Genomic DNA, 12,530 nt, shown 5'->3' with positions numbered 1-12,530 from the left:
GGATCCTTAAACTCTTTTGCTCTACTAAAAAGAGCTTAATCCAAATTTTTAAAGATTATGTCCAAATGGTGCCAATGTTCCTAATGTAGTGTTAAAAAAAGGAGATAGATTTCACCAAAATTGAAACATGCACATAGATTTGCATTATTTCATACTGTTCTTTTTAGAATGTCTGAGTTCTTTCCTTAATGAGAACAATTCTAAATTAATATGGAACAGGACAATTCTACAAAAAAAAATACTATCTCTATAGAGATAAAGATATATAAATATAACTTTTGTAAACTAAACTTGATATTTCAAATTATAGATTTGATACAGGCAGAGATAGAAATATGTAGATACTTCTTTTGTAAATTATAACCACTATAATTGTTCCATATGTTTTAGATTGTTTTTCCCAATTTGGATGCTTGACTTTATCTTTATAAAATGTCACCTCAAATTTCCTTAATAAGCAATTAAGGAATTAAAATATCAGGTTGCAACATGTTCTTTTCTTAACAGTGCTATTCCACTGACTATGTGTTGGACCACAACTGAATTTTGGTTAATGTCATGGATGAAAATAATATTGATTGTGCTCATGTTGCAGCAAGCCAATCCAAATATATAGAAAAGATTAAGCATGCCATTTGTTTCATTTAGATAGACAGAAATGGTGTTCTTGACATTGGGATGTTCATTATTCTTATCAGAAATATACTCAATTTCTTCATTAAGGATGAATGATATTTTGCAACCACAAAATTTCAAGATATGAAGCAATATTGCTCTTTTTTGGCTTCATTAAGGTTCCTCCTTTGCATCCCTATCTATTCTTCCTCAAATTATCCTTCAGTTGATTTTCACTAGCTGATTTCCCAATAACGGTATTGATCCTCAATTACATGGTACCGACCAGTGATTTTATCTATCAACTTAAGCTAGTTCCTTGATCACTAAATATAATATTATGTTATTCCTTAAAATTCAAAAACAATTTGAACATTTTTTTTCAAATAATTGATTGTATGTTGTATTACATTTTTTTTCCTGTTTATTATAAGGAATTGGCCTTACGTTTATTAGCAACTATTTTCTTGCTACTATTTAATAGGTTATAAAGAATTCCTAGGGATTCATACATTTTCTAGAAAGTATACAAAAAAACATACCATATTTGACTTGTGCAATGTCACCAACTACAATCTCTGCTACTGGAATCTGAATTACTTGTCCACCTCGGACTAGGGTAAACTTTTGTTCTTGCTCAATACGACTCTGAAGTCCACGGAACTGCTTCTCTTTGCTCCAGTCATTAAAGGCTGTAACCAGCACCACACATATAACTGAAAGCAGAATGGCAGCCCCTTCAATCCAACCAGCTTCTGCCTCACCTTCATCTTCAGCTCCTCCTGCGGCAGCAGCACACGCTGGAGAACAACAGTCAAAAATAGGACATTACTTGAAAATTATGAAAACATTACTTGAAAATTATGAAAATTATGAAAACTGTAGATTTTTAACATTGCAGATTCTGATAACATAATGTCACACGTTACAGTTAACACTATGGGATCTAAGACAGCATTTTATAGCAACTAGGAAAACCCACCTACATTTCTGCAAATGGATTATTAAATAAATCTAATTATTAGAAATATCAACCTTCATCAGATACATTCTAATATGTAACACCCAGGCGTGGCTTCTACTTAGCTTTACTACCGGTTTGCAACGGGAGTGTGCGCACAGATTGTCCATTATGACATCGGGTGGGTGGGTGGAGCCTCCTGCCGCTTTTATTATCGGTTCGCAAGAACCAGACAGAACCAGGAGCCACCCACCACTCTCACAGTTTGAGAGTCAGTTTGGTATAGTAGTTAAAGCACCAGTCTAAAGACTGTGGGTTCTAGTGCCACTTTAGGCACAAACCCACTTTAGGTACTAGTCATTGTCTCTCATCCCTAGGAAGAAGGCAAGGACAAATTATTTCTGAAAATCTTGCCAAGAAAACTGCAGGGACTACTCCAGGCCATTGTCAGGAGTCAACACTGATCAAAGGTAGCAAAATAACATACTATCTGAAATTTTGCTGTCCAATAGGCTGGGCTTCAGAGATAGACAACCTTGGATACTCTATCCCAGCAACTGTTGTGGCCCGCCAGCGGCCTGCGCAGATCATGGCTGATCCCGACGAGGAGGAGGCTGGTGTGGTGTTGTGCCAGCAGCCGGCGCAGCCGGCGCTCGCATCGGACAGCGAGGAGGCTGAAGAGGATATGTGCCAGAGACTCAGCCAGGGCCTTCAGAACCTCCAGAGGCTCCTTCAAGTGGACATAGCAAAGTAGAGGAGCCTCTCCTCAATGCTTGAGCATGCAGGGCTGCCAAAAGGCAGGAATGGCTACTCAGGAGGAGGAGGTCTCCTCGAGAGTAAGGCTTGAGGATAATTGACCACTCCCTTAGCCTATTTAAGTCACACGCCGTTAATAAGTTTCTTGCTAGAAACAACTTGTAATTATCATCAGAGCATTTTTGGAAAAGTCTTATCGTATCTTGCTTTCTGGGCTGGTTGCCAACCTTTGCCGGACTTTGGTTTATTCTTGCTACTTAATAAATTTGATAAGGACCGTTGGTGTGTGTCAATATCCTCAGGAATCTGGAGCTGGGGCAGAACAGCAACTGTTGAAAAGCTATCCTTATATATTAAAGTTGGAGATCTGACATCATGAGAGAGAAGTAAGGAACAGATCAAAGGGTATTCCCTGGCATTGCTGGAAGAAGCTATGAGTAAACAAGATCCTAATTCTCAATGCCACTGACTCATATCCACAGATTGGCCAGGAATGGAAGAAACGAGAACTAAACCTGATGATTCTACTTTGCTGATGGCATCCAAAATAGGACAGAAAGGAGGGAAAATCCAACAAGTGTTCCAAGCAGGGTTAATTTTACTGAGGCTCCAATTCCACCCATATATTATTTTTTAGTTCTTTCATTACATATACATATAAAATAAAGAGAGAGGTGGTATACCAATGCATGAGCATGTACTTAATGGGTTTCCTTTTTGTAAATTATTACTCAAAAACCCATATTTCACCCACAAGATTTTTTAAATTTCTTACTTAATTTTAAAAACCATTGCCCCAATATAAACACAAGAAATAAAGGAAAGTTCAATATAAAACTAGACTTCAATAAAACATTTCTTAGAGGCAATGAAAAAATAATGACCTTTGGATTAAGGTGGAAATTTCTTTTAAAATTACCATAACCTCTAGATTCTTTCAAAGGAGTATCTAGTGGAAGTATAGGATTCAGTGAGTGGGAAGTCTGCACTGAAATCAAAGTGATCTTTGTTTGTTCATACTGCCTTATTAGAGGCTTGTTAATTTTTTTATTTTTAACTTGAAAAAATTAGCCTTGTTTTTAACTGTGCTTTTTAGTCATGTTTTTATATTATTTTATTATGTTGTTTGCAAACTGCCCAGAGTTGGTTAGATGAGATGGGCAGTGTAGCAGGAGTAGGTTCTACTTACCGTTACTACCGGTTCACAATGGGGCCACGCATGTGCAGAAGTGTCCTGATGACGTCAGGATCAGTGGGTGGAGCCTCTGCTGGTTTTACTACCAGTTCTATAGAACCGGTCCAAACTGTGGGCAATCCACCACTGCAGTGTAGTAATTATATAAACAAACAAACTCATGGTTTCCCATCTCCCATCCCAAGCAATTGTAAGAAGATCCTGTGTGGATGTGATATTTAGTCAATTAGTGTAAGAAATACATTTTCTTTTATAGAAAAAGAAGAATTAATCTTTTAGATCTCTCTGCTGCCTATCCCAACAGTTAATGCTAATCTTTTCATGAGGAATATTATTTATTCCTACTATTCTTCCATTAGCAGACAATATATATATATAGCATCAAGGGAGAGGATAACTGTTATACAGCTCTAGTTTTCATTGCCTGGGAAGAAGAGATTTATTTGTTGAAATTTTTGAAAGGTGGAAGGATGAATTTGCTGCTTCATCTTGTGCAGAAAAATGTTCTGGGCTGGATCTGGCTGTACTATTCCATCTAATGTTGTGAATGTATACAAGATTTCAATTGATTCTTCATTGCTCACTACAAAAAAAACTGGTTTGTTTTTCAACCTTATTTGTAGTCCAGGAACTAGGTATCATTGACTTCCAATGATTGGCCACCTAGATCTGGAACAAAGGGTTTGGTCTTGGTCTCAGTTTCTCAGGATTCCTATCACCAAACATCACAGGATTGGGTTTTGACCTGTTTCTCTACAGTGCATATTCCTGAGATCAGAATAGCCCTGTTGCTTGGAGGCTATTGAGTCCTACCTTTCTGAAGGTAAGAATTGTTTTTTACTTCTGAGAAGACATTGTGTATTGGCTGCTGCTGATTGTATTGGTATTGCCCTACCTCATTGCCTTACTGTATTTAATTTACTTTTAACGTTTTCAATTTAGGAAGTGTATATGTGTGCTGCCATATGGATTCTTCCTCCCATCTTAGTATAAAATGTTTAAATGTTGGCTCATTTTATTCTTTCTTTACATTATTACTTTATTTACTTATTTACTTTATTCTGCAGTAAGAACTTAGATTCAAAAGGTAGATTGTTATTACATAGAATTCAAAGACAGACTTTGCACTTAGAACTTAACTTTGCTGACCTCAAATTAGTTTTAAACGCATTGGGAGCTACTTATGCAATTCTGATTTTATTCAAGCACCAATTGCTCCTAATATTTTTTCAAGTCTTCTTCAAAGTCTATGACTATCATATATTGGAAAATTCTTGGACAAACCATTATTCAAGGAGACTGTTTAATTAAAGGTAGGGGTAGCTATGAGGAGTGATGCACCTATCTTCCCAGCACCAAATGACTATGCTTGCTATGATACCTTGGCTCTCCCTACAGTGGAGATCAGTAAACATTTCAGGCAACAGGTGCAATATCCCAAGCAATAAAAAAAACAAACTATAACAACACATAAATATATTTTAAAAAATATTTGAAAGAAAATATAGAAAGAAAATAAAAGCAATACAAAATTCCATAAGAAAGAAAAGAAAAATCTTATAAGATAAGGCATTTACAAGATTTTAAATATATTCTCTTTCTCTCTATGTGAGTGAGGAAGTGTGTGTGTGTGTGTGTGTGTGTGTTTGTACACATACATACACAGTGCATGCCTATGGAGATTGTTCATTAATATTAGCTGCCTTTGCCTATGTTTTACTTTTACATTAAGTCTTGTCTTCCTTATGTATCTATCAAAATGTATTTGTCACCTTAGGCTATAATAACCCTGTTTGCCTCTGACTGGAAATACTGCTTTTATCTGCTTTCCCTTCAGTGTCCCCAGATAGATATTTAATTTCTATAAGCATAGAATCTTATAAAACAGTATTTGAATTCACAGATGTTGGGGGAGGGGGTTTCCTTTTGAGCACCTTCTGACACACATGTTAAGTCTACAGAGCTTCATAATTTCTGCTGATCCCACATGTAGAAAACTGATGTAATGTTTTGGCAGTACCTTTCAGCTGTTCCACCAGTAGCTAACCTCTAAAGAATTGGGTGGTCTGTGTGGGGAAACTGCTGACACTAATGGTCCTTTATATGCTCTGGGGCAAATCAGAAAGATTTAGTGTAGCTCTGAAATCCAGAAAGACCAAATAAATAAAAATACATAGAAAATAATATCTGGAATGTACTGAATAGTTTTCCAATACAGATATAAGCTTTCGTATAGAATATCAGTGCATTATACAAACTTACTACTCTATAGTATTTTGCCGGTCAAATGACCAATTCAGTTATTATAAATTACAGGATTATATGAGCAAAGATGCCAAGGCATGCCAAGTAATAACAGTGCTCAATCTTCTAGTTTCCTATCATCATAATTAGGGATGTTTGGCTCAAAGATTACAAAGGAAAACATGAAGGAAATAATATTGACCTTTCAACACATTCTAACACCACTTGATGTATTAGTTATCACTCAGGAAAACAGTTAAACCAAGCCATTAAAACTTGAATTCCATAACCTTAAAAAAGAATGAAAAAATGCCATTGCAGAAATGCTCTTAAATATCATACTTCCATTATTCTAGCTTGACAAAAGAACCCACCGCACATCCATGAGGAAATGCACAGAATATCATTATAGTCCCTCACTTCAAACATACTGGGGTTCAATGCAGTTTGTAGGACTGCTGCGATATCTGAGCAGTAACAGTCACAGCATCAAAGGCAGACACTCAGTGAAGAAGGAGAACCAAGGTGACCCTTCTACTAATTTTCCCCTTCAGCACAGATAAAAACTGAATGGAAATCCAGCTCAACTCCCCCTCAGCTGGGCTCAAAGGAAGGTCAGTAAACTGCTTACTGTCTTTATTGGATATACTCCACAGAAATAGCTATATCATTGTTGAGGCACTACTTCTCCAATTTGCAGAGTGACCAGAAACCAGCTTCATTGCCATGAGCTGCATAAAGATAATCCTGGTTTCAGACTTCAGCAGACAACCGTTCAGACGATTTCTGAACTTGAACATGGAATTCATAATGCAACGTCAATGTAATAGTAAGGCCCATTTAATGTTGTGGGAAACATTCCAGCATATATGGTATATTGGATTACAGGTAAAAAAATGGGCAGATATCTGATAATTTCCTTTCTTCCATAATAAAAACAGAGGGGTCACATTAAGCAGATGATTTCAAGTAGAATACCCCTCAACCCGTTAAAAAATTGAGATAGAAGGAGGGCATGATTTATACTTTTACTTATCATTACCATTAGCACCACTTCATTTTTCTATTAACCATTGGATATCATGCCAAAAGAAGTTCATACTGCAAAAATGTAAGATTTTGTCTGAAAATCTTAATTATTTCAGAATCTGCATAATCAACTATTTTAGGATGGTCTGTCATATTTACAAATAAAATAAAAGAGATAAAGGGAATGAAAATTTAAAAAGAGGAATACAAATTGCTAGCATTTGTGGATGATCTAGTATTCATTGTAGAGGAACCACAAGATAGAGGGCCAAAATTATTAGCTCAAATAGAGAACTATGGGAAAGTGTCTGGACTGAAAATAAATAAAGAAAAAACAAAAATTTTAGTTAAAAATATTACAGAAAAACAAAAAAGAAAGATAGAAGAGGCATTAGATATACAAGTGGTGAAAAAAGTTAAATATCTAGGAATATATTTGACTTCAAGATGTGCAACGATTAAAGAATACAATTATTATAGACTTAAAGAACAGATTGAGAAAGACTTGGAGAGATAGAAGAATCTTCAATTGTCACTCGTGGGAAGGATAGCAATCATAAAGATGAACATACTACCAAGGGTTTTTACTCAGAAAAGACTGAGCTGGATAAGATACTCATGGGAGCAGAGGATAAATTAATTAAAATGCTATAATTTTTTATTAAATATAGAACTAGAGGAAGAACAAGTAAAAAAAAAAACAATGATAGCCTGGGCAAAAATTTTTGGCTATTCAATTGAATTGGATAAATGGCAACAATTATGGGAAAGAAATTATAAATTAACAATGTCCACTGCATACAAGGAAAATCAATACAAAATGTTTTATAGATGGCATATGCCCCCTGAGAAACTGGCAAAAATGTTTAAAGATAAATCAGCTAAATGTTGGAAATGCGACCAGTTACCAGGTTCATACTACCACATGTGGTGGACATGTCCTGAAGCAAAAAGCTACTGGAATAAAATTAAGTTATGGGTGGAGGAAATGATACAACAATGTATAGACTTAAAACCAGAACTATTCCTATTGGGTATCTTACCAGAGAAAATTAGTAAAGATAATGTGTATTTGATTATACATGTAATAACAGCAGCAAGGATTGGAACAAAATTGGAAAGCAGAGAATATACCATTGGAGGGAGAAGTAATTTAAAAAAAATTAGATTGTGCAGAAATGAATAGATTAACTATGATAATAAAGGAAAGAGAGGATTCAGAATATTTTAAGATATGGAATAAATTTTACTATTGGTTAGAAAAGAGATATAAATAAGTTTTAAAAGAGATTGAGGAAAAAATAATTGTTGTAATTAGAATATTATACTAATGGAAACCTTTGTAGTGGACTCGGTGACATTGAAGATGGAAGAGATAGAGAAGAGAAGAAATCTTTGAAGATAACACCGAAATGTCACATGGAAGAAATGAATGATGTACTAAATGTTTGTTTGTCTTAAAAAATAAAAAAAACTTTATTAAAAAAAATATTTACAAATAAAATAGCATGATTTCATCAATGTGTTGGGATAAATTATATCCTTCTACTGTATGTTTATTAATATATCTGACTTTAATATGTTGAGAGTACCATTAATTGATTAAGTTGATCAACATTTATCTCTCAAAGATTCATGATGTGATTCCCACTCTACCTCACCCTAAAGTTAATATTTATGCTTTTGTTGCAGAAGTTGACATTTATGTTTTGGTCCAGAAGTATTTGCATTAAGACCTATGAGGACAGCCATTAATACCAAGAGTCTTGGTAGTACAGTGGTCTAAGGTACCCTGTTATTAAGCTGTTTATTAAGACCAGCTGCCTGCAATTACTGCAGGTTCGAATCTCGCCAAGGCTCAAGGTTGACTCAGCCTTCCATCCTTTCTAAGGTAGGTAAATTGAGGACCCAGTTGTGCGGGCAATAAGCTGACTTTGTATAAATATACAAAAGAATGAAGGCTATTGCTTAGCGCATTGTAAGCCGCCCTGAGTCTCTCAGCAGAACAAGGAAAACACCTGGTTTTTTTGCAAATAATGACTAAGGCTTATTGGACCATCTGCAGATGGGTGGGAGGGCTCACATTATTAAAATAACTACTGCAGGTTTTTTTTCAAAATTGTATTGACATTAATTCAGGCACCAATATGGAAACTGAAAAATGCCTGGATTAATATTTTATTTGCAAGGAAAAAAAAGCTGGACTAAAATGCATTATGTTGTAAATTACAATTTGAAATTGATGTTAACAAACAAATAACATCTATCTCTCAGCCTACAGGACTTCTGAAATTTTTCACTAAGTAACACTGAATTTCTAACTAAAATATCCATGTGTACAGAGTGCTGTTCAAAGGCACTTTAATGGCTGCTAAATGGATACAGTATAAATAAGTTATCTCTGATCTATCCATTACAACATATTTGCTATCTGTTATGGCTATGTGCACTTCAAAAATGTTTCAGAAGAAGTGCTTCAGATCTCACATATGTACTAGCCTAATTCCTCTCTGCCTTTTGTAAAGGAGGTTCTTTTTTCATTCTTCCATAGGAACCTGCAAAAATATGTAAATTAAGTTTAATGAACCAACCCATTAAAACAGCATCACTTTTTTTCCAGGTACTTCTAATTAAGAACAGAAAAGCTATGCTCAATATCTGAACATTTATTATGAATCATTTTTCAAAGCATGTTTTGCATTGCTTTAAATGTTAAATGCTAACTACTCCAGGCCTGATTAAAAAAAGAGTATGAAATTAAGGTTTATCCTTTCCAGTCTCAAATATACTTTTTCAAGAGGCAATTGGACTTTCTTTGGTTTCCTTAAAGTCATTTTGTTTCTCATCCAAGATGCTTCCTCAGTTCTGACTGAATGGTGTGTAATGGAAAGATTTATATTCCTTGCAGTCATCTAGTCATTAACATTCTTTCTGAAAGTTGCTGTGGCCACTTTGAGATTTATATGTGCCCTCAGGGTCACCTGAATAGTGCAAATGGGTGTGAAATCTTTTGGAATTGATGAAAAGACTGTGTTGTAAACAGGTTTACAGTGCTGTTTACAACACAGTAAACAGGTTTACAATGCTATTTACAACACAGTAAACAGGTTTACAATGCTGTTTACAATACAATTTCAGCAATTCCAAAAAGGTTCCACACCTATTTGCGCTATTCAGGTGACCCACAGGGCACAGATAAATCTCCAAGTGGCCTCAACAATTTTCAGACAGAATGCTAACAACCAGATTGCAGATTGACTGCAAAGAATATGAATCCTTCCATTCCCCACCATTCAGTCAGAACCGAAGAAGCTTCTTGGATGAGAAGCAAAATGTGTTCAAGGAAAAACAAAGAAAGTCCAGTTGCCTCTTGAAAAAGCACCTTTGGGATAACCATGACCTGGATGAGTGAAAATCTCCATAGACATTTATCCTTTCCAGTGCTCCTCTTACCTATTTTCTGCTAATATTGCCAGCATTAAAATGCTGAATTTTAGCTAGCCCTAACTGAATAAAGAGTTATTGAAATTTACACACATTATGAATCATAACACAAACATTTATATATATTTGAACATTTCTAAAATATTGTGCCCTTGTTTCTATTATCTGTACTGATGACAGAAAATCATGAGCTTGAAAAGAAGTTATAGCAAGAAAATGAAAGAAAATGTATTATTTTATATTATGAATCATGTATCCAACACACACACACACATATGGCGGGGGGGTAGGGGGCAGGGAAATATCTTAAATAAGTGCCTACCTGGAATAAATAGACAGACATTCAGACAGATACTTAGGAAGAGAGGCATACAGAATATGAGAAGGATTGAATATGACATAGAAATAGGATGACAGATGGTCAGTGAATGATCAAATGCACATCTCAATGGAGTGTGCATTTATGAGGTTCTACATGCTTTCATATTTTAATGTGCCAATCTTGTAGCTGTCCTCGTTTAGGTGAATCATTTGATTTTCCCATCTATGGCTTAATCCAGTGTTAACTGTTTTTTCTCTTGCATAATAATCCCATTCAGACAATTCACTTTATAAATTCCATAGAGTGTGGAGATCTTTTTCATGTACAGTATATAAATCTAGCTAGCTAGCTATTTTTGTTAGATATATCTGCAAAACTGTATTATTATACTTCTTTTACACTTTTAAATTTACACTTTTAAAAGACTGAACCTATAGGTTGTTTACAATGCCATTCCACAAACATCTACTAAGAAGGAAACCCAATCAAATTCATTTATTCCTATGTAAGTGGTTTATTCCCATAGGATATTCATTTAATAAAGTAGGATTTATTTCTGTGCAGGGATGCATAAGATTGCATTATTATATTTGCAAACACAGTTCTTTCAGATTAAACTGAAATATTTAGTCTTCAATCTTGGATCCATTCCAGCTGAATACAATAGAAGTTACTTCTCAATAAATATGTTAGCTAGTTACTAAGCATAACTAGTTTATTTATTTTTTACCATTTTTAGCCATTTTTCGTTAATTTCAACTTGGAATAGGCAAAGTGGAAATATTATTCATAAAATGCCTGAGTTTCAATGGAAAACAATACAAATATTTTAGTGCAATGTATTTTTCCCATTATAAGCATTCCGAAAATATGTTGTCAAAATCTAACCAAATATTCATGAGGAAATGCTTTAAAATATTTTGAGTGGAATAATTTATTTATGAATGTGGAAAAAGCACTAAAGTTCTAATGCTAAGTGTTATTTTTCCACATTTCCCAGAACATGAGCGGTCACACTTGTAAAATATTTTCCACGGTAATAGGAAACAGACATCATGCTCTATCATGAGAGCAAACCAAATGTTTTCATAACTAATATTCAAAGCCTTCTTATTTTATAATTTGAGGCTTAAAAATAGGAGACCAATTTACATTTGCAAATCCAGAGTCCTGCAAAATATCAGATTGTTGCTGTTAACAAATTACTTGTCTCTTTTTTCTTTCATTTCAGATTGAATAAGAAAACTTCCCTAAACTTAATAGTAACTTCTAACTTTTAAGTAGTGGCAAAAAGTAATAAAATATAAATCTAATCACCATGTTCATTATTATATACGATGTGGAAAAGGAGGAAGAGCTTGAAGAAAATATTTTCTCAATATCAGCTGAAGCATTCATGTCAGTGGGGAAAACCTATAAAATTTGTCAGTATTCAAAAAATCAGGCCAAAATATTTACTCAAAATCCCACTGAAATTGTTTTCTAGATGAATCTTGCATGTACAGTGCTGTATTTTATTTAAGTTTTGCTTATTTCGTTACTCTTGCATTTTTCTTCCTGGTCCTTGAATAAATAACTTGGCATGGGGTTATCTTAATATGCCCATTTTAATACATGATTGCCTTACTGATGTAGCTTTCCTTTCCAAAATACATTTTGTACTACTATAAAGAATTTCTATATATGATAATGGATTGTAGATAATAATCATATGTGTATATATTTAAAAACCATGATCATACATACAACGATCTATCAATTAGTAGAACCTTTTCAGTAAAATACACAATGCTGTCTATCAATCTAAAAGAAACACTGCAGAAGTTTATTTACAGATGTGGTTAATTCTCTTATACCTACCGACTAACACTATTCTTTTAGAAAGTCCCAGTAGGGGCTTAGTAGCCAAAATATTAACATCTGACAAATTTATTTATCAATTTTTTATTTATTTATCAAATTTA

At 34.4% G+C, this 12,530-nt stretch overlaps 1 protein-coding gene across 18 annotated transcripts in view; it reads right to left on the bottom strand.

Moving 5' to 3' along the window:
- ATP2B2 (ATPase plasma membrane Ca2+ transporting 2) overlaps positions 1 to 12,530 on the bottom strand; it is a 364,247-nt gene that overhangs the window by 96,148 nt on the left and 255,569 nt on the right. For all 18 annotated transcript variants that reach the window (XM_087887774.1, XM_034438425.3, XM_034438436.3 and 15 more), the window contains one exon: positions 1,158 to 1,415. In XM_087887774.1, coding sequence (XP_087743900.1) covers positions 1,158 to 1,415 — 258 coding nt within the window. The remainder of the gene's footprint in view (positions 1 to 1,157; positions 1,416 to 12,530) is intronic.

The sequence above is a fragment of the Pantherophis guttatus genome, chromosome 2 (assembly GCF_059756535.1).
Source record: "Pantherophis guttatus breed Tessera chromosome 2, ASM5975653v1, whole genome shotgun sequence".
Taxonomy (NCBI): Eukaryota; Metazoa; Chordata; class Lepidosauria; order Squamata; family Colubridae; genus Pantherophis; species Pantherophis guttatus.
The sequence above is the reverse complement of the archived record's forward strand: the minus strand, read 5'-3'. Positions and strand labels throughout refer to the sequence as shown.